Here is a 23,940-nt window from a genome sequence, read left to right on the forward strand (position 1 = left end):
CGAAGGCCTTTTGGAAATCTAGGTACACCACATCCACTGGGTCCCCATTGTCCACCTCGCTCATAATGTCTTCATAGAATTCCAAAACATTTGTCAAGTATGACCTGCCCTTCATGAGCCCATGCTGCGTCTGCCCAACGGGACAATTTCTATCAAGATGCCTTGCTATTTCTTCCTTGATAATAGACTCAAGCATCTTCCCCACTACAGAGGTTAAGCTAACCGGTCTATAATTCCCCATCTTTTGTCTACTTCCCTTTTTAAACAGTGGCGTCACATTTGCTGTTTTCCAATCTGCTGGGACTGCCCCAGAGTCCAGCGAATTTTGGAAAATTACGGCCAGTGCACCTGCTATTTCTCCCGCCATCTCTTTTAGTACCCTGGGATGCATTCCATCAGGGCCAGGAGACTTATCAATCCTTAGCTCCATTAGCTTGCCCAACATTACCTCTTCCGTAATAATGATTGTTTCCAGGTCCTCACCTACCTTCGTCTCTTTGTCAATTACTGGCATGTTATTAGTGTCCTCCACAGTGAAGACCGATACAAAATGCCTCGGCCATTTCATCATATCCCATAACTAAATTCCCCTTCTCATGCTCTAAAGGGCCAACGTTTACTTTAGCCACTTTTTCGTTTTATATATTTGTAGAAACTTTTGCTATCTGTCTTTATATTCTGTGCTAGTTTTTTCTCATGTTCTATCTTACTTTTCTTCATAGTTCTTTTTGTGGCTTTCAGTTGACCTTTACAGTTTTCCCAATCTTCTAGTTTCATGCTGTTTTTGGCCACTTTGTATGCCTTCTCTTTCAATTTGATAGCCTCCCTTATTTCTTTAGACACCCATAGCAGATTACCCCTTTTCTTACAGTCCTTCCTTTTCATTGGAATATACTTTTGCTGAGCACTTTGAAAGATTGCTTTGAAAGTCCTCCACTGCTCGTCAACTGTCCCACCATAAAATCTTTGTTTCCAGTCTACTTTAGCCAAGTCCTCCCTCATTCTATTGTAGTTCCCCTTGTTCAAGCACAGGACCCTGGTATTGGATTTTATCTTCACACTCTCCATCTGTATTCTAAATTCAACCATACTGTGATCACTCCTTCCAAGAGGATCCCTAACTATGAGGTCATTAATTATTCCTGTCTCATTACACAGGACCAGATCTAGGATAGCTTGCTCCCTCATTGGTTCCATTACATACTGTTCAAGAAACCATGGATACACTCAACAAACTCCTCCTCAAGGCTACCCTGACCGAGCTGGTTCGACCAATCTACATGTAGGTTAAAATCCCCCATGATAATTGCTGTACCATTTTTACAGGCATTAGTTATTTCTTTGTTTATTGCCCGCCCCAATGTGATGTTATTATTTGGTGGCCTATAGACTATGCCTATCAGTGACTTTTTCCTCTTAGAATTTCTAATTTCCACTCAAATGAATTCAACCTCATTCTCCATAGAACCTATATCATCTCTCAGCACCGCCCTGATGGCGTCCTTGAATATCAGAGCTACACCACCTCCCTTACCTTCCCGTCTGTCCTTCCGAATAGTCTGGTACCCTTGGATATTTAACTCCCAGTCGTGACCATCCTGTAACCATGTCTCCGTAATGGCTACCAAATCATATTCATTCGCAATGATTTGTGCCGTTAACTCATCAACCTTGTTACGAATGCTACGAGCATTCAGGTAAAGTGCCTTTATGCTAGCTTTCTTACCCTCATGATTTCCAACATCTCTAATAATATCTCCTGAGTTATCCTTCCTTTTTGCTTCTTTCATAGTCTGCCTTGAACTTAAACCCTCCTGCACACAAGCTAACCTGCTGCTTACCTTTTTATTTACCATCATACTCCGTGTCGTTTTCCCTTTTCCTTCCCCCCAACTCACTAGTTTAAAGTCCTAGTGACCATCCTATTTATCCTTTTCGCAAGAACACCGGTTCCAGATCGGTTCAGGTGGAGACCGTCCCATCAGTACAGATCCCTCCGGTTCCAAAACTGATGCCATTTCTCCATAATGAATACATTTTCAGAAATAAAGTTGAAGACACCGTTATACAAAAAAAATTGTCAAAGCATCTACACTGAACTTAAAAAGTATTCAAATCAATCTCTGGCAAAAAAAAAAATTCAGGTAGATATCTCTGATTTCTGCTTTTGCCTGCAGCCTACTACCAATCACAGATGTAGAACCTAGGGTGAAGAATGAAGATACAACACATGCCACACTGATATTGATTGCCCTTACAACAAGTTAAATGTTAGAAATGTAGATTACACAGAAATCAACATTTTTTACAGTTCCAGCATTAACTCCATTATATTAAACTCTATGCTTCAGCTAATAAAGGCAAGTATCCCATATGCCTTCTTAACCACTTTTTCACCTGTCCTGCTATGTTAAGGGACTGGTAAACATATTCCCCCAAAGGTCCCTCTGATCCTCAGGTGCTTCCTACTGTTTGTCATGTATTCCTTGACTTGTTTGGCCTGCTCATGTGCATCACCTCACAATTAACCAGATTGAATTCCCTTTGCCACTGATCAACCCATCTGTATTCTCCTGTAATCTAAGGCTATCCACCTCACTATTTACCACCCCACCAATCATCTGCAAGATTACTGATTGGCCCTCCTGCATTCACATCTATATCATTTATATATAATCACAAACAGCAAGGGCAATCCCTGTGGAACCCCACTTCCTCTCTCAACACAGACTCTTTGTAAAATAATTAATCCAATGGTACAATGATTAAGATTGATTGAAGATTTATTGAAGAGCTGACTTTTTTTAATGAACATGCACCTGTGAAACCTTTTCCATCTTTTCTAGAAAATTATAAATAAATTTGTGACCATGAACCAGACAATGGGGTATCAGATTGATCTGACTACCCTGCTCTCCATGAACAGAAATGTACTTCTGAGGGTGTACAAGGCTCTGGTCGTACCACATTTGGCATATTGTGAACATTTTTGGGGCCCGTATCTACAAGCAGGGGATGTGCTGGCGTTGGAAGGGTCCAGAGGAAGTCTACAAGAATGATTCCAGGATAAAGGGCTTGGCATATGGAGGAGCTGTTATGGACTCTGAGTCTGTACTGGATTGAGTTTAGAAGAATTGGGGTGGAAATCTGATTGAAACTTAGAATACAGAGGCCTGGATAGGGTGGACGTGGAGAAGATATTTCCACTAATAGGACAGAACAGGACCTGCGGGCACAACTGCAAGGTGAAGGGATGATCCTTTACAACTGAGATGAGGAGGAATTTCTTCAGCCACAGGGTGGTTAATCTGTGGAACTCATTGCCTAGGCAGCTGTGGAAGCCAAGTCATTGAGTGTATTTAAGACAGAGATAGAGTCTTGATTAGTAAGGGGATCCAAGGCAGATCTACAGAGATTAGTAAGGGGAGAAAACAGGAGAATGATCAAATGGTGGAGCAGACTCGATGGGCTGAATGGCCTAATTCTGCTCCTGTATCTTATGGTGTATAGCCTCTCTGAATCTGTTTCATGATGCCTCAAGATTATAACTTTGGTATTTAAATGATTATGGGTTATCACTTTATTGACAGAAATACTAAGATATTCCAACTAAGAGTTGAAAACAAATCCCTGGAGTATAATTATTTCTGTTGGATACTCTGTATCACAGTATGGGTGCTATTATATTCTATTTGATGAGTGCCAACATTCTAATACCAGTTTTGAAAGATTGTCCACTTTGAACAAGTAGATTTATTAAAAATGTCTCTAGTGCTCAGGTATTTCAAAGAAGATCAGATATTACAGTGCAGACAGCGTCATATTTCAGATTGAATAATTCCATTAAACAGAAGATTTCCTCACTGCTGCAGAATGTGATTACCAGAGATTCCTCACTCACAGAGGCTCTAAACCCTATAATCCATACCCCACCCATAGATCTCCCACACTTCCCCAACCAAGAGCACCAAACAGACCTTGTTACCCCATAACCAAGTCCCACATGGACCCTGCAGCATGTAACTCAGCTTATCAGACCCCACAGACACACATCCCATAACTCAACCATAGATTCTCTAACCCTTCTGGCCCATAACCCAACCCCAAGACACCACACCCTATAACCCATCCACAGATCCCACAACCTCATTTAGTCTCACCACAGACCCCCAAGCCCCATAGTTCCCAATGCCATAAACCATGCCTAGACAGACTCCACACCCTGTCCTGTGCACTACAACCCATTAGCCAAATGAATTTGCTGTGAATTTTCCTTCAGAATTTGGTTAAGAGACAGAAAATCTATCATAATCTTGCTTCAGGTCAGACATACACCACACACCACCTCTGGGTGATCTTCTGGCAGAAGCTTACCCAGCCAGCAGCAATGGGTTGCCAATGATAGAAAAAATGATGGCACTAGTGAGATCTTTTCAGTTGGGGGGTGGGGGGTGTCAGTCCCTCACTAAAACATGAAAGGCCCACATTTACCAGGAGCCAGTATCTGCCAAGAAACCACTGGTTCTTCCTCTTCATTCACAGTGGCACAGACCTACAGGGGCATTGCCAACCTGTAGAACAGTACAGGTCCTTCAGCCCACAATGTTGTGCCGACCTATTATCTTACTAAGAGCAATCTACCCTGCATACCCTACATTTTACTATCCTCCATGTGCCTATCCAAGAGTCGCTTAAAAGTCTATGAAGTATCTGACTCCACTACCACTGCCGGCAGCGCATTCCACACACCCACCACTCTGTGTAAAGAACCTACCTCTGACATCTCTCCTATAGCTTCCCCCAATCGCTTTAAAATTATGCCCCCTCACAATAGTCATTTCCGCCCTGGAAGAAAGTCTCTGACTATCCACTCTATCTATGCTTCTCACCATCTTGTACACCTCTATCAAGTCACCTCTCATCCTTCTTCGCTCCAATGAAAAAATGGAGTGATTCAACAAGGCCTGGCTGCCATCCAAGGCCTGTGAGTCTCCTCACAATGCCCTGCTTGTCCCAGCAGCACCCACCTCTGCTGGTCAGACTGCCAACTCCCCTATTGTGAGCCTCCCACTTCCCTGGTCCACTTTCTTATCCACATCCTTCCACAGCTATATCCCAGTCCACAACCTAGATTCAAGGCTGATAGTAGCACCGTGACCCAACTGCAGAATCAAGACCAAAAGTAACCCCCTTCCCACTTCTCCCGGGTAACTTCTTATACAGGTTGCAAACTGGGAAGGACAGGGTGTTCCAAAACTGTACCTTCCAGCAACAAGGCCTTATAACAATTCTCCAGGAGATCGCCCACTGATTGGCCCTTCAGTATTTACCTGTGGTCCCTTTTATTGGGATGGTGAGTATGGAGATGGCCAGATAGTCAGCAGCTCTGGAGTCACGGCAGCTCCCACCAGGAAAAGGTGGGCAATGACCAGGGCATTTCCACATGAAGAAGTCCTCATAAGGCTGCACCAAAGATACCAGAAGCCAGTAGGGACACCTATGTTTTCCCTCCCTCCCGAGCAGCCAGGAGGAGGATCAGACATGGGGAATGATCACTACACAGAGGCCATTTGCAATGAGCTGGCTGTCTCCACACACGGCACAGAGATGCTGCAAGACCCTTCTATTTCTGGCGGTGGGGATGGCTCTTTCGCTAAAAGATGAAAGGCCTGCATTTTCCAGGAAGCAATATCTGCTGAGAAACTAGTGATGCTTCCTCCTTACTCACAGCAGCACAGACCTGTAAGGGCATTGTCAACCTGTGGAATGATTCAACAAGGAGATAGCCTTAATTAGTACTCTGATCTTACAGCCTACTCCAGGAAAATTCCCTGGCAGTGGGAGCTCATCAGTCTCCAATTGTTTATTTGTTTTTTTTCATAGATGGACCTTCAGATTGTAACTTCAGTTAGATCCCTAATTGGCATCAGGAAGATGGTGGCCAGCTGGTGTCCTGAACCAATATCATCCATCTGATGGGGACGCTCTCACAGTGCTGTTAGGAAGGAGTTTTCCAGGATCTTGTCTCAAACAGTGAAGGAATGGAGATATTCTGCTACAATGTTGGGATGGTTTGTGGCTTGCAGGGTCCTGCATGTGGTGGTGCTCCATGGATTTTTTGCTGTTGCCCTCCTAGATGGTGATGGGAGTGAAGAATTTGAAAGTTGTGGTTCAGGAAGACTTAATAAGTTGGTGTAGTGCATCTGGTTTATAGTACACACCTTATCCACTATGTATCAGCCTCAGATCTGCTGTTGTAGTCACTCTATTTATGTGGCTAGACCTATTCAGTTTCTGGTGAGGGTAACTCCCAGAATGTAGATAGTGGGGGATTCAGCGATGGCAATATAGCATCAGCTGAGATTACTGTGAAGGTACCGCCTTTTCAAACTTGCTCCTCACATGCAGTGTGATGACCCTCAGGTTAAATTCACCAAACAAAGGTTAAATTCTCATGTCAACAGCAGCCCTATGGTATGTATATATGTATGTATGGTTACTGGATCTGAAATGTTAACTCTGCTGTCTCTCCACAGATGCTACCTGACCTGTGAGATTTTCCAGCAATTTCAGTTGTCGTACCCTCTGGGTGAAAACATTTTTCCTCAAAATCCTGTCTAAACTTTCTGCCCTTCACCTTAAAACGATACCCCATTGTTATAAATTTATGCACCATAATGCCATTAAATGCAAACGGCAATGGTTAGATTATCTTCAGGTGGAAACGGTTATTGCCAGACCAAGCCTGATGTAGACAAACAGGAGGCTGGAAGAACACAGCAAGTCAGGCAGCATCTGGAGGAAAGGAACAGTCAAAGTTTCGGGTATTACCCTTCTTCAGGACAGTCCTGAAGAAGGGTAATTCCTGAAATGTTGACTGCTCTTTTCCTCCAGATGCTGCCTGGCTTGCTGTGTTCTTCCACGCTCTTGTCTGTCTACCTTGGATTCCAGCATCTGCAGGTTTTTTGTCTCACATCAGACCAAGCCTGACTGCTATCCAGGTCTTGTTGCACATGGACAGTAACGGAACCCCAGGAGGACCCATCAAACACACTCCCTTCATTCAAGGGTCGGAACATCACCCTCCCTGCTCCCCCCCAATGACAATGGAACATTTTTCAGGGGGGCGAATAACACGTGTGCCAACGAATCCTGAATGAATGGAGTCTAGGAGGGATCTGTTGGGCAGCAGGTTGACTCGATCCCCCAGTGAGTGGATGGCCCAGCAGCAGCGACCCTTTGTTCAGAGGCAGGGCTGCGGATCAGCTCTGAGCGAGGGGAGGGGCACAGTAGAGAGCCGGGGGTGGGGAGAAGCTGTCGCTTCACTGCGGATCGGGGGTGGGACCGAGTTGGCAAAACCAAGTCGATTTGAATCCCGTACCCTCATAAATCGCCTAAACGCCTTACTGATTCGCCGCGTTTATTTTTCTCCAAAACTTATTAGAATTGTTTTTGTTTTGAAGACAAGTCTCTGGCGCACAATAGAATCGCGCGGTTCCTAACTAATTCTGGGGATTTGACAATGAATGTTTCAAACATTTCCCTGGTCCCTGCTGGGGCTCAGTTGTATTTCTATCTGCGCGAACTGCTCTTCCTCGGCACAGTTGTGTGAACAGTCGGGCCAGACTTGTCATATGAAGGCCTGTGGGTTGCTGCTGCAGCAAGGTGCCGGCTCCCTGGATGGAGGGTTTAACCCCAGCTCCTTCTTATTCACCGAGTGTGAATATCTACCGCACGATGGCGCGGGATAAACAACCACAACCCAGTCTGGCTGAACAGCCCGTACCTAGCCACTCGCGAGAGCAATGTGCTCGCCCTTCCCTCGATCATTCACGACTTCTCTAACATGCAGGGGTCTCTATTTACGAGTTGTTAAAGTGAATGTGGCAGATCATGACAGGAAAACATATATACCTAGTCATTTCTGAATGAATCCGCCCAAACTGTTTCAATTACACATCATCCAACAAAAATCCCAGCGATTTGTACCTCCTGCTGACAGCATATAACGGAAATAAATCATATGGACATTGTGACCACTTCAATATGAATGAATGAATGTGTTACAAAATGTGAATACAGACGGTATGTCTCACGCTGCCAATGCATATCAACAGTAACAAACTGACTGGCTCGTGACCGAGTTGTATGTGAATTATTCACAACTCCAAACGATTTACACTTCTTCGACGATCAGAGATCCGAAAGTATTGGAAGAACAGGGATTATACTGTAAATATTCTCCTTTGTTATAATGTTCATGTGACGTGTTGTTAGGCTTGGGGTATTCCCGAAACTGAAAAAAAGGCAATTTCTGGAATTTCACAATTAAATGGGGTTTTGGATTCCATGGATTGCAGATTCGGAAGAGCGCATATGTTCTAGCTGCTGATGGTAAATGGGCACACGCCGGTGGTCACACTTTAAGATGACGGGTCATAATTATCTGATTGTGCACAGAGGCGGGAGTGCCAGTCCAAGTAAGTGGGAAGAATGCAAAACAAAAAGCAGAAATTGCTGGAGAAACTCAGCAAGTCTGGCAGCATCTGTGGAGAGAAATCAAAGTTAATGTCAGGTCCAGTGAACCTCCCTCAGAACATTCCGACGAAACATTAACGCTGCTTTCTCTCCACAGATGCTGCCAGACCCGCTGAATTTCCTCCAGCAATTTAGTTTTTCTTCAGATTTTCAGCACCGCAGTTCTTGATTTAAGTTTGTTTTACGTCTTTTGGAGCATAGATCCTCAATTTAAAAAAAAATCAACGCTATAAAACAGCGTGTGACTTATAGTAACACCTGATCAGCATGAACAATCCGAAAGGCAAATTTTACCTAATTGGTTAAAAAAAAGTTTATCCAATTGATCAAGGATGCAAAGAAAACACGTGAAAGCACATTAGGAGTCATAAGATCGAACTCGATACCAAGCCACTCAGTAGCGATTTGTTAAGTTTTAGGAAGAGGCTGAAATTAAGTCACCAAAGGGTCAACGGCGCAATTAAAAGATAACCTAACAGGCAATTGGAACCATTACACACATATGCAGTCGGTCAGCTAGTAAATAAGCAGGGTGCATTAACATTGAATGGAGCTGGCGAATGCCAGGGGGTGGGGGAAGAGATGGACGGACGGACGAACGAGAAGTCGGTTCAGGATCCTGAGTGACCGTGTGTTAGCTGTTACTTAATTCGCATCCCATCCTCGGTGTTGCATATTAAGAGATGACGGCTCTCTATAGCAAATAGGACGTGGGCGTAGACACAGCGGTGCCCTATAAGCGCAATGAACTTGTTTATTTGGAGCACGGTAGGGGGTGGGTCGCTGAGCGGGTCTGAGAGAAGCAAAACTAAATAGAAAACAAGTATAAACACCCACAAAAAAGATCAACGTTTATTTTAAAAAAAACTGGGTTTTACTTCGTAACAGTTCATTGCCACCTTCATATATAGCTGATTTTTTTTAAGACTACAACGTCTTTTCAAAGATATGGTTGGTATCTTATCAATTTTAAAACTCTTAACTCACAATACAATAACTTAACGTTTAGCTTCAATTTCAAGCAAACACAGGGGGAAATCTATCGCCTCTAAGTGTATCCACAGGAATTAAAGAAATATACTTTAATCCTTTTTTATAACATGCAGTTCTTTTTAAGCTAAAGACCGGAAACATGATTGTCGATCAAGATTTGTTTACAATGGAGGACTTAAACACTGTAAATGCAGTCATTAATCGCTGGTTCTACTAAAACCAACATGGGGAAACTGTTACAGGACTATTGGAATGACTCAAGAAATTTCTTTAATTATAACCATACCTGCACTGGCCCTTTTAAGTGACACCAAGAACTGTAACACATTCTCAGGTTCAGAACAATTTTTCAACCGATCGTATCTAATTTAAGAATGAACAGCTGTAGTTTTACACAATTAGGCTTTATGGTGTCAAATTTATTGATTCATTTCGACGTGGTCGCGAGGAAGGCCAAGGATTAGTCAGTATTAAATATGCACCTATAAGATAAGGTGTCCAAATCATAATCAAGAAAAGCCATTTGGAGAAAGTAACAAAGCAAATTAAAACAGCCTCCAATAGCACGTAAAACATTCAAAATACAATCACCTAATTACACAATGGTCGAATAACAAATTTTAGCTGAAGAGGATCCATTTAAACTTGCAAAACAAACTAATCACTATAGAATGCAAAATCTATTTAGCACATGTAGAACACACAGCAAATGGCGTTATAAGATTAAGGTAATTTAGTTACTCTAAAAAACTTTAATCGCTGGATGCACAATTAATAAGATCGCATTAAAATCACCGGGGAAATACACGAATTCCACAAATAGGCAAAAATTAACTCCATTGATTATGCAATGAAAGTATGAATACATTACAATTCTACTTGGGAGCAATAGAGGGAAACGTCTATAAGCCATTACCTGCAAGGCTTATTTGAGGTGGTTTAAACAGATCGCGTGAATTATTCATGATAGTGTTGGGAATATTGATTGTGGGTCGTCACTGAGTAACCTTTTCCAGTAAAATTCAATTTCTACTCGTCTACACGTTGTGACGGGACGATCTTATTTTTCCTTCACTGAACAGATGACCCCGTGCGTCTATTCCTTAAGCATCGGTCCTGAAATTACCACATGGAATGTTAGGGAAAGATCTGGAATTCCTCCATCTGCTTTTTTAGCTGAGGTGTTAACTCATTCCCCCAAAAGGTTGACCCTTCTGCCGAAATAAAGCCAAACGAGGAATTTCATACTTCAAAAGGTTATTTCAAGACCATTGGATACGTAGCGTGTATGCTAACTGTCCTGAAATATGGGGCTGGAAACGCTCATCCGCCTCCGGTCAAATTCAACAGACAAGATAAGCGCCACTGGGCATTAGAATAGTTATCGCTTTTCACGTTAACCAGGCTGATACGGGATCGAGTCCGATATTATAGACACCACAGAAATCCAAAGTACGCAGGTTTGACTGTTTTTCACGCTTGGTGGTTAACTCCTAGAGAATCCGTGATATTTAAATCATTTCAAATACACCAGGGTTGGAGGTGGGAGATGGAAGATTGAGTTACATTCTGCCGTTTAAAAATAACTGCCTCTGTAAATAGTATAGTGTTAATTCCGGAGAGTGGGGCCAACAATGTCTCCCTACTGATGCTCCACTACCTTTTTTTTGGATAGAGATGGCTCAGCAGTTGATTTCGAAAATAAAAATGTATCCAGCGGGTATGCCCAAACTGCAGAAAAGGAAATCGCATGTTTTCCGAGAATAGTTTCAATTTTAGAGTTAATCAAACATTCCTTCAACATGACAATGCTTGGGGAACCAAGCCACCAACCCGCCTGCTCGGTGCGATGTTTCATTTAATGATTCCTGTAGCTGGTTTCATTTTACATTTGGCCCTTTCTCTTTAGGTTTACCGCACTCTCTTTTCAAATATTCGTGGATAAGGATTATTTTTTCACCTGGACAAAAAATTTGCATGTGACGGGCAGTGACACCTAACGCGTTGAAGTATTCAAAAGTAAATTTATTGGGATAAATATTTTACTTATATTCATAAAGCTACAGTGTAATAACTTCCGCAAGTATTTTTTTGTGTGACAACCACTTTGTTCATTGGCAAAGTGAACCGCACGAAGAAGCGAGCATTGTAATTACATTTCTGGGTATCCGAGTACTTGTGAAGGTGAACCACAAGTGACTGTCTATTTTCGGTACTTTGTACGGTTGCACTCGGTGCGGTATTTATTTCAAACTTTCTCTGGTGTGTAAATAGCACTGAACGGGACTGATACTTTATTCTTCCTGTGTTGTCATCCTCATTACCCGGAAAGAGTTCATTCACACTAAAGCATTGCAACCCCTTTCACCACTTCTTCGACATTAACCCTAAATCCAGACTGCGGCTAAAAAGTTTGAAAACGACAGAAAGTCTCCACAAGAACGAATGATTTCGTTCAGTGGCAAACGATAGCCGTTCTTATATTAGTCCATGCACGTTGTGTACTTTCCACCTTTTTCTGTCAAGCCCTAGATTTTCATACAACGTTATTTATTTCCGTCGTAGTTACACAGACACTTGCTTATTTTGATGTTATGTGGTTTCTATTCCCGTTAGTAAGGAACCATTTTCCGTCTTTACCAGAATGGTGTGTGAATAGGCCAGCAGAGGGCGATCAAGACTTGTGTTTGCACATTTTTGTATGGCCTTTCATTAGTGGAATAAGTTAATTAAGTTTTCAACAGAAACAGGACTTGGTCAGCTCAAAATTATGTGATTTTTTTTGATTTGCAAGCTGAGAGTCTTTTTTGAGGGAATTCGTGAAAACAAGCAAAATATTCTGTAATTCCATAATATATTGGCATATTTTCATGAGCAAACAGTTCAACAATTTTGCCAAAACAAAACAAAATACAGTGGCTGCTGAAAATCGTAAACCAGAAACAGAAAATGGTGGAGACATTCAGCAGGACAGGCCGTATCCATGGAGAGAAAACGAGAGTTAACGTGACATTACAGCTCAATGACCTTGAGTCAGAACTCAGTGTGTGATTCGATTATTTAGCTTCTGAAGTTTGCGTTCCTTTTAGGTAAATAAGTAGCTTAAACGTGTTAACATAGAATCACCAAAATAGCTAGATTCATCATATTTCAGTGGTTACACTTTACGATGACAGCGTTGTGAGAAATGAAACTAGATTATGGCTAAACTTTGCAGGCTATGTTCTGTGAGCTGTAAATGATGTTAAACAAAAGTCGAAAGTATATTGTTTTAAAAAGTGAACCTGGAAAATGACGTGAAATTTCAAATTTAAGACAACTTGGTCGAAAAACTAATAGTGACACTAGTTTTTTAATTGAAGCTAAGAAACTAAGTTAATAAATCACTTGGTAAACTGGTTGACAGAAGGAGGCTGGAAGAACACAGCAAGCCAGGCAGCATGTGAAGGAAAGGAGCAGTCAACGTTTCGGGTATTACTCTTCTTCAGTCCTGAAACGTTGACTGCTCATTTCCTCCAAGATGCTACCTGGCTTGTTGTGTTCTTCCAGCTTCCTATTTGTCTACCTGGATTACAGACTATACAGGTTTTTTTTGTTTCTGATAAACTGGTTGCTTTGCTTCTCTTTAGAGCTCCTGGCCTTCCCTGGCGTACTGGAAACGATCATCATTTCGAAATAATACTCAGCAAATAAAAACAAAACTATTTCTATAAATCTCGAAGACGTTTGGGTAATTGGCGCGACCAAAGTCAGTGTTGATCGTACAAAATATATATGTTCACAGGAAATATTATTTGTAATACTTAAAAATGGCCAGGTTTAACTTGTGCCGAAATAAGTTCTTACTATCTTTGACACAAGTTAGTGATTTTGTTTTCATTTACGATATTTCTCATCAAACCACATTTGTGGGACATAGACTCTGTCAACTACGCCTTATGTTATAAAGGTTTAATTATGTTTATTAACAGTTTGGCGAACAATTCAAACTTTTCACGAGTTCTCGTGCGAGTGAACAGAGGAGTCACCACACAAAATAACGTTGTGGTCTTAATATCAGTGATGTAAGGTCCCTTTTTAATAATTTGGCTTTGAAGGGGTAAATACTTATTGCAAAGCTTATGAACTAATTGGTAAAGGCAAGTTAATTTCTTATACCTTAGAGGGTGCTGTACAAACTATTGCTGTAACTTAATGTAATTATAATTATAATCGTTATTAATCCGTTTTACAGTTCACCACATGACATTGCTGTTCTGTCACTGAGGCATCCTGCTAAAGATCGGTATGATCTGTGACATAGAAAATCCTTTTCTAGGTATTATTCATATGTCGTTTTTTAGGACCTGGGCCTGAAATGTCTACGATCACGATAACGATCCTAAATTGCAGTCTTGGTACCAAACTATGGTTGTGCAGAGAAGACTATGGCTAGGAAACACTAAGAGAACGATTAGTAAGATGTCAATAAGAAAGGTTTTGGTAGGCCTTTGAAAAGTTTTTGAAACGGAAATATTGAGCACCGAGGGATTTTACATAGGTACGAAAAGTAACGTCACACATCGAAGTGGTTAAAGGCTACATTTCTCTTTTAGTGATAGCCCGGTTATTAGTGGCGAGAATTCATTCATTTATTCCCCTTTGCTTGACAGGAATGAGTGGAGCGCACTGAAATGAAATAATACATTCCCCTTTTTAACCTATTCAAGGCTCAGGCGCGACAGAGAGGGATTCTGTGTACACAGCAACAAACTGATGAGTTTTATTTCAACAACATTTCATATTTTTTAAAATATTAATATGCAAGGGGCTTGGACTGCAGTGACAGAGGGTGGGTGTTCCAGTGAAGGGAAGAATCTCAAGTGAAAGCTTTTCCCAAAGCACTATCAGAAATTGGTACAAAGGAAGCCCCACACATTCTGCTCCGCCAGATTTTCTTTGCCCGGTATCATTTTTATATCTGATGTCAATTTTGCACAATAAATAGAAATATTGCGAATGAAGACGGTTGGGGTGTAAGTGCCAGCAGCCAGGCTACATGACATGTTGAGGGACTAGTGTTTCATCCAGAATGTCTCCGCTTGGCCCTATTTACAGTTGTTTGTTGGTTCCGTTTGGTTTTAATCAGAACTGACTTGAAACGGCGTCAAACACATATGGTAATAGGGATGGCTAAATTGCTGTACAGAATGACTGGATGGTTACAGTACAGGAAGAGGCCATTCTGCCCATTTTATCTGTCCAGGCCCTGCGCAAGAACAAGTCATCTCCTGTCACTCCCTGGCCCTCTCCTTCCCCACCCCCCTCCACCCACCCCTGCGTCTTTTTCCTATTCCGATAATGATCTAAATTTCCTTTTGAAACCTTAACTGATCCTGCCTCCTCCCCACTCTCAGGCAGGACATTTCAGACCCGAATCCGACACGCTCATTGTAAAAGTTGACCCTTATGTGTCTGTAATTTTTATAAATGGCCTTAAACCTGTGTCCTCTCGTTCGGGATTTTTCTATCAGTGGGAACAATAACTCCACCTGTAATTTGTCCTGGCCCCTCGTGGTTTTGAGTATCTCGCCAAAATCTCATCTCAACCTTTTCCTTTCCAAGGGAAACAGTATACAGTAGCAATATTATGGGCTCTCGGCATTGTACTGGATGAATATTCACCTCCTCTAAACTGCTCCCCCAGCCCCACCCGCTCATGAGTCAAAACAGTTTAAAACAGGAAAATAAAACAAAGAACTGCAGATCTGCAAATCTGAAGCAAAAAGAAGCAGAAAATGTTGGAGAAATTCAGCTGGTCTAGCAACATCTGTGCAGAGAAAACAGAGTTATTGCTTAGTCAAAACGTTCTGAAGAAGGGTCACTGGACCCGAACTCGTGTTTCTCTCTGCTGCCAGACCTGCTGTGTTCTTCCAGCAATTTATTTCTTGTTTCAGGTTAAAACAGTTCTGTTCTGTGGCCAATATTGTATTTAAATAACGTGTGGGTGGATTTTTAAAACGATTTTGGATGAGTCAACCAGCTAAACAGGAGTATGTTTTCCAGTCGAAAATCTGGAGACATATTATGACAGTGGGTTTGTAGACATCCTCAAGTTAGATTTGATCAGAGTCGCGGTTCCCCGAGAGGCTTGTTCTTCCACAACGCTAGCGAGCGGCTCCTTCTTTTGCCGTCGTTATTTAACGGCGATTGCTTCCAGACGACACATAAATAGAGCAGTCAGATTTCAAGTGTCAGGCAATCCGGAACCCGCTTACAGGAAACCACCTTTAGTCAGGGTTCAGGTTCTTCTGCGCTTTTCCGCGCCAGCTCTGCTGCGAGGAGCCAGCCGTCAACAGGAAGAGAGAGCGGAGATGGTGAAAACGAAAAGGCATTCCCGGCTGGCCTGGTCTACCCTTCTCACCAAACCCAACACCTCCGTGAGCTCAGAAATCAGGGAAGGGCCATTTTATTTGAGATAGCTGAATGATAGGGTAACTTCGTGTTACAGCGATCAGCATTGAGCGAGCAGAGAGAGGGGCTGGGAGTTCCCACTGATTCCAGTTCCACACAAGGATGGCTTTGTTCGACAGGAGGATCGGAGCGAGTCTCCGGCTCCAAGTTAACAGCGTGGCAGGCTGCACAGATATAGCCCCTGCACTAAGCAACCAAGTGCTTCATTTCAGGAGCACCTGACACACACTCCCACACTTTTACAACCAGCGCATTTTCCGCGAATGAAGCTTCGCCACCCTCCAGATTATTAAACCCCAGAACCCGGCAAAGCGCGGGAACCACATTTGGGAGACTCGGAAAGATATACCAATGAACCAGAATCCCAATGATGTGCACAACTGTTTGATCAGGCTGACGTGAGAAAAAAAGGAACTGCTGAACGTTTTGTCCAAGAGGAAACAAAGGTTTTACCATCCTGTCTGGGTGTTTAATTTGAAACTTTAACCATGAAGTAAACGGAGACTGAGAAAGGAAGGCGCAGGTTTTGCCGCCGATGTTATGGAAGGACGTATCAAAAAGACTCAGTCTGTAAAATGCCTTATGGCGGGCTCGGTTTCAACATTCTGCAGAAGCCCACACCCCTCCATCAGCCTTTTAAATGCCAATTGAATAAAACCAATTGCACGACTATAACAGTGCTCCTGCAGGTCCACATTCAATCATGTGCACCTCCCGCCCCCACATAACAGTTCAATCTTTACACCGTGCAGCGTCATTCTCCATGTCATTTTATAGGCCGTACTAAACTGGAATTATATATTATGCAGCAACATATCAATTGTCACAATCACGTTCAAATAACTACCACGATTAAAGGGTTGTACGCCCTATATTTTCCATTCCACACGTAATGTACAAGTAACATATCAAAGCGAAACTGAAATAAGGCCCGACAGCTGGCAAAACGGCTAAATGAGAGGTGGATCGGAATACAAAGAATGTCATTCCTCCGAATACGAACGGTTTACTAAGGAAGATAAATTTTGCCGCATGCCAAACACTAATTCAAAATCCTTCGTTTAGCAACAGCAAGATGATCAGGGATTAAAAGAGAATGGGTCGAAGTCAGTCACAGCCAACACGCCAGGCAATGTTACTCTCCATCGTTGTACGAATTACAAATAGACTTCCACAGGAACGTCAGGCATACAGGAAACCACCATTCCACACGAGTATTAACAGTAGATACAAAGCGTAATGGGCAGATGCATATGTGTAATAACCTAGACTATATCATTTTTCAAAGTTATTAATTTTAGTGGAGTAATGAAACTAACGCTAATAGTTTTCATTGCACTCCACCTGCCATGCAATCTTGGTGAATAATCAAAGCAATATACAAATATAAAGAGCTGGCTATCAACAAACTTTTCATTTCAGATCTAAGTCACCACGTTACTACTGCCAATGAACTAATCAGTTACAGAAGGTCACAAAAAAAGTTTAAAGTTGCAGGTCACAGAATATAAAAGAGGCCAGTGGTCAGTGAACCCTGGCTTCACAAATGTCAATGAGAATGTACAGCCTCTCTAACCATAACATAGAAATGGCTTTTTGCAAAATATACCATTTTATTGAGACATGTGAAGCATTGCAACAATAACCATCATAAAAAAAGACCCCAGATACACTGAAATACAACTGGTACACTTCCAGAACATATTTGTAAGGGTGCTTATTTTCATTTTCAAATGATTATTTGATTTTAGATTAATTTGCTTTAAAGGAGAGAAGAGTTAGGAACTTAGGGCATAATTTACTGTAAACTATGTGGGAAATATTAGCAAATGAGTAGATACTTCAAAACTTTAGTAGTAGGAGAACCAAAGATTGAAATAATATCCAGTGTTTCTCAAAGAGCTGGCTGGTAGTTTTCCACTCTTTCCAACAGTGCATCTGAGTATCCAGGAGAATAATATCTGGAAAAAAAAAGATATATTTTATGGTTAAATATGATTCAAGATTAAGGTCGTGTAATTTAATGAACACACAATAATGAACTGTTTCTCTATCCCTCTAACATCCTCCAGCCCTACAACTCTCCAAAACTGTTCTGTTGTTCAATTTTGGCCTCTTGTGATGCCTGATCTCCTTTGGGGATCATGCCTTCAGATATCTGGACCAGAAGCTCCAAAATATCCACTCTGTTTTCCTGCTTTAAGATGCTCCTCAAACCCGCTCTTTAACCAATCTTTCAGCTACCTATCCCAATATTGTGTTACATGTCTCAGTGTCAAATTTTACTCTATGGTGCACCATGGATTTACCACATTGAAGATGCAATAAATTTAAGATGTTATTTCAAAAAATTTCACACACTAAAATCATAGCACAGAGGAAAATACTGCTGAAATATTACTTAATTACTAGTTCTGATTATATTTCAAACCACTTCTAACAATTCACTCACAAAAGTCCAGCAATTGGCACCCAAAAGGCTATTAACATTGCCATCATAGGTTGTTTGGATCACTCTGCATGTACAGTAAAAATCACCAATTCAATCTGCACAGTGCAACCATTAATTTTCAGGACATTATTGATTTACAAATGTCCACAGCAAATATGTCACTTTAGGAAAGTTTTAAATTAAAAGTGAAACAGCTTCAGCACCAGATTTTCAGTTGACAATGAAACATACATCTTCAGTGAAGTAGTTGGAGGTTCAATGGACTAGACAGGATATGTGAAAATAACATTACTAATTCAGTGTACTGACAGAGTTTGGAATACATAAAAAGGAACAACCTGAGAAATTGACCATATAACTAAATGCACAGTGCAAGTTGGTAAAACACAGCTGGAAGCTGATTGGAGACATAGTGCACTGAAATATGTTGACAGTCAAAGGAGACAGCTTCCAATTACTCAATCTCCTCTCAGTGAACTTCCAGCCATGGATCTATTGGATGCTGGGTAGGAAAAGTAAGAGAACAGGAGGAAAAGATCACCAATGTGGTTGAGGTGCAGATCGGCCATAATCTAATGAATGGCCCAAATAGCTGAATGGCCAACAACTGTTCCTAATACTTTTCATCCTCCTAAATGGAAATATTGTCATTTAAGAAGATATACATGTATTGTATCAAACTAAATATTCATTTGGATACATCATTATTTTTCTCAACCCAGCTTAACACGTCTAGCTTATATCTCATTGTTGCTTGTCAAACTGACTTAAGTTTAAAACTTTGGTTTGTATGTGATCTTTCTCTTCCTGAACTAGATATCAGCCATACTTTATTTGCAAGATATTTCTTTAGTGTCAGAGTATTAATTCCACATTTATTGTCATTCCTTCATTTTGCCAACTTCTCCCGAACAGGAGTCTGGCAGCATTTTCATAAAAAAAACAAATCTGAATTTCACTTAAGTCAGCTCAGCTTTAATCCCCTCATTGAAATTTAAGCCATTAGTCTTGGACCCAACCTTCTCTCCCTCAAACTGAATGTAAAACTGAATCATATTATGATCGCTGCTAACAAGTGGTGCCTTCACAATGAGGTCATTAATTGGATGGCAGATGGACCATGATGAGGGGAAATGTAAAGTTGTGCACTTTGGCAGGAAGAATAGAGGAGCGGAATATTATTTAAATAGAGAAAGACTGAAAAAATCTGTAAAATAGAGGGATTTGGGAGTCCTCGTGCATGACGCATAAAAAGCCAGCATTCAAATTCAGTGGGTGATATGGAAGGCAAATGGGATATTAGCAAATATTTCTAAGGGAATGAAGTATAAACATAAAGAGATTTGCCAAAACTATACAAAGCACTATTCAGACCACAGCTGGAATATTGTGAATGACTTTGGACCTCTTGTCTGAGGAAAGATATACTAGCATTTGAGGCAGTCCAGTGAAGATTCACTAAGCAGATCCCAAGGATAACTGGACTATTTTAAGAGGAGAGGTTGTGTGGATTGTGTCAGTATTCATTGGAATACAGAAGAATGAAAGGTGATCTTATTGAAGCATATAAGATTCTTAGACGACTTAACAGGGAAATGTAGAAAGGTTGTTTCTCTTTGTGGAAAAGTCTAGGATGAGAGGGCACATATTGAAGGGAGATAAGGAGGAATTTCTCTCAGAGGGTTGTGAATCTGTGGAATTCTTTCCCATAGAAGGCTAATAAGTCTTGGTCATTAAGTATATTCAACGTTGCAATTTTAATCAGTAAAGGAATCAAGGAACATGGGGAAAAGGCAGGTAAGTAGAGTTAAGATTATGAGATCAGCCATGATCTCCTTGATAGTCAGAGCAGACATGATGGGCTAAATGGCCTACTTCTGCTCCTATGTATCTTATGGTCCTACAGCCTTAATCCTATCTCATTGTACAATCTAAGACCTTGTACAGCTTGCTTCAGTTTGGCCTCAGAACATGATTCTTTCCAAAAACATTCTTTGAACTCAAGGGTACCTTTGGTCATCTGATTTTTCCTGTTTATATAAAAGAGTAAAATCCTCCCTGATTATCGCAGAATCTTTCTGACAAGTTTCATGCTTTCTGATGCAAACAGACAAAGGTGTCAGCAAGAGCTAGGTCCACAAAGGATCTCACGGTAACACCATCTGTTTGGGTGCATGTAGTGTCATTGAAACTGAACTGTGCAAGTTGCTAAATCCATGAGGTCAGTGAAAATAGATTCAGACGCTGGCAACACAACTAGATTGCCATGATATAGTGATCCAGTGCAATGTCAATGGCTTCCTTGAGTGGTATGCTAGTGAATAAGCTACAAGTGCATATCATGTAAACTCATGGAAGGGCCTAAGGCACCCACTTTTGACCCTGAATGGCGTTCAAGTTCTCCACCTAAGATTACACTTGACAGGGAACATTTCTTAAAACTTTGGAAGCCAGCTATCTCATGTTACAAGTTTGGAGGAAATGCACAAGTGGTATTCTCCACCAATAGGATGTTGCCTACCCCTGTTAAGACCAGGTGAGGGTCGGGAGGGTGAATTAGCTCCCATCTTTTGAACGTTCCCACTGGCTCCAATAAAAATTTATGTTCTTTTAGCATCTCCCCAATTAAAATAGATAATTAAATTCTACTGTTTCAGTAAGGAGTCAATCACGAGGATTTCTTGAGCGAAAAGTGAACATATTATTACTAGCTAATCCAGTGAAAAATAAAAATCTGACATGAAACATACATACGCACAGGTACAAAGTTAAAAAGAGACAGTATCAATTACAAAAGGAAGATCAAAGCAATATACAGTTTAAAATCTTTTGGAGTCCTTGAGGTTCAGTGTTTTGATCAAAGAGTCTGGTTATTGGTGTCTTGGATTATCAGCAGTAGCAATTATTTCAGGTATCTTTTAGAGTTCTTGGTGTCTGATGTTTCTTTTGAATGCTATTGTCATTGGGTACTCTTTCTTCTTACAGTCAGAGAGAGAGAGAAAGAGAGAGAGACAGAGCATTCCCTAGTCATTCAGTTCTGTAATCCAAAATCCATTTCCTCTCTTTGCTAAAAGCAGTTTCTTGAAATTTAATCAGAGGTAGTAGGAACTGCAGATGCTGGAGAATCCGAGACAACAAGGTGCAGGGCTGGATGAACACAGCAGGCCAAGCAGCATCATAGGAGCAGAAAGGCTGACGTTTCGGGCCTAGACCCTTCATCAGCTTTTCTGATGAAGGGTCTAGGCCCGAAACGTCAGACGTTCTTGAAATTTAAGCTTGTTACGTATTTCTATGTCTGAGTTCATTGTCTTCAAGTTTGATTATTGCCATTGTTGCTTTCATCTCCAATATGCAAACATTTTCATCAAGGTGTAAACTAAAAATTGGAGAAAAGTGTCTTTTAAGCCTCCACTGGCATGGGCTGACTGGCATCTTTCTTTGAACAAAATGTTAAGTTAGGTTTAGCTACCTGTTGTGTAATCCATATTGAAATTTGACAACTTGTGGTCAGGTGATCCCTTTGGCCATTTTACATCAGTGTTTTAGAGATAGTAGGAACTGCAGATGCTGGAGAATCTGAGAATAACAAGGTGTAGAGCTGGATGAACACAGCAGGCCAAGCAGCATCAGAGGAGCAGGAAGGCTGACGTTTCAGGCCTCGACCCTTCTTCAGAAATGGGGGAGGGGAAGGGGGATCTGAAATAAATAGGGAGAGAGGGGGAGGCGGATAGAAGATGGATAGAGGAGAAGATAGGTGGAGAGGAGACAGACCGGTCAAAGAGGTGGGGATGGAGCCAGTAAAGGTGAGTGTAGGTGGGGAGGTAGGGAGGAGATAGGTCAATCCAGGGAGGATGGACAGGTCAAGGGGGCGGGATGAGGTTAGTAGGTAGGAGATGGGGGTGGGGCTTGAGGTGGGAGGAGGGGATAGATGGGAGGAAGGACAGGTTAGGGAGGTGGGGACGAGCTGGGCTGGTTTTGGGATGCGGTAGCGGGAGGGGAGATTTTGAAGCTTGTGAAGTCCACATTGATACCATTGGGCTGCAGGGTTCCCAAGCGGAATATGAGTTGCTGTTCCTGCAACCTTCGGATAGCATCGTTGTGGCACTGCAGGAGGCCCAGGATGGACATGTCATCTGCAGAATGGGAGGGGGAGTTGAAATAGTTTGCGACTGGGAGGTGCAGTTGTTTAGTGCGAACCGAGCGTAGGTGTTCCGCAAAGTGGTCCCCAAGCCTCCGCTTGGTTTCCCCGATGTAGAGGAGGCCACAATGCGAACAGCAGATGCAGTTTACCACATTAGCAGATGTGCAAGTGAACATCTGCTTGATGTGGAAAGTCTTCCTGCGGCCTGGGATGGGGGTTAGTGGGGAGGTGTAGGGGCAGGTGTAGCACTTCCTGAGGTTGCAGGAAGAAGTGCCGGGTGTGGTGGGGCTGGAGGGGAGTGTGGAGCAGACAAGGGAGTCACGGAGAGAGTTGGCCCTCCAGAAAGCAGATAAGGGTGGGGAGGGAAAAATGTCTTAGGTGGTGGGGTCGGATTGCAGATGGCGGAAGCGTCGGAGAATGATGCGTTGGATCCGGAGGTTGGTGGGGTGGTATGTGAGGACGAGGGGGATTCTGTTTTGGTTGTTATTGCGGGGAGGGGGTGTGAGGGATGAGAGATGAGCCTAACCCTCCCTCTACTGACTCTTTCTCCTGCCTCCAACTCACCTCCTCCTCCTGGACACCACCCCAAGGCCTCCTACCTTCCCTCGACCTCTTCATCTCCAACTGCCGTCATGACATCAATCGCCTCAACCTCTCCACCCCTCTCACCCACTCCAACCTCTCCCCCGCAGAACGTGCAGCCCTCCGCTCCCTCTGCTCCAATCCCAACCTCACCAAAAAACCTGCGGACAAGGGAGGCGCAGTTGTAGTATGGCGCACTGACCTCTACATCGCCGAGGCCAGACGCCAACTCTCCGACACCTCCTCCTACCGCCCCCTCAATCATGACCCCACCCCCCGACCACCAAACCATCATCTCCCAAACCATCCACAACCTCATCACTTCAGGTGACCTCCCACCCACAGCCTCCAACCTCATCGTTCCCCAACCCTGCACCACCCGCTTCTATCTCCTTCCCAAAATCCACAAACCTGACTTCCCTGGTCGACCCATTGTCTCCGCCTGCTCCTGCCCCACCGAACTTATCTCCACCTATTTGGACTCCATTTTCTCCCCCTTGGTCCAAGAACTCCCTACCTACGTCCGTGACACCACCCACGCCCTCCACCTCCTCCAGAACTTCCAATTCCCCGGTCCCCAACACCTCATCTTTATCATGGACGTCCAGTCCCTATACACCTGCATTCCCCATACAGATGGGCTAAAGGCCCTCCGCTTCTTCCTGTCCCGCTTCTTCCAGTCCCCCTCCACTGACACCCTCATCCGATTAGCCGAACTCGTCCTCACCTCAACAACTTCTCTTTCAATTCCTCCCACTTCCTACCGACAAAGGGGGTGGCC

At 42.6% G+C, this 23,940-nt stretch overlaps 1 protein-coding gene across 3 annotated transcripts in view; it reads right to left on the minus strand.

Moving 5' to 3' along the window:
• Nucleotides 1-16,487: 16,487 nt before the first annotated feature.
• Nucleotides 16,488-23,940, minus strand: part of spag6 (sperm associated antigen 6) — a 161,421-nt gene continuing 153,968 nt past the window's right edge. For all 3 annotated transcript variants that reach the window (XM_048617961.1, XM_048617967.1, XM_048617952.1), the window contains exon 11: nt 16,488-17,945. In XM_048617961.1, the coding sequence (XP_048473918.1) occupies nt 17,879-17,945 (67 nt within the window). In that variant the 3' untranslated portion in view covers nt 16,488-17,878. The remainder of the gene's footprint in view (nt 17,946-23,940) is intronic.

This window comes from Rhincodon typus, chromosome 2, assembly GCF_021869965.1.
Source record: "Rhincodon typus isolate 14 chromosome 2, sRhiTyp1.1, whole genome shotgun sequence".
In the NCBI taxonomy this organism is placed as follows: Eukaryota; Metazoa; Chordata; class Chondrichthyes; order Orectolobiformes; family Rhincodontidae; genus Rhincodon; species Rhincodon typus.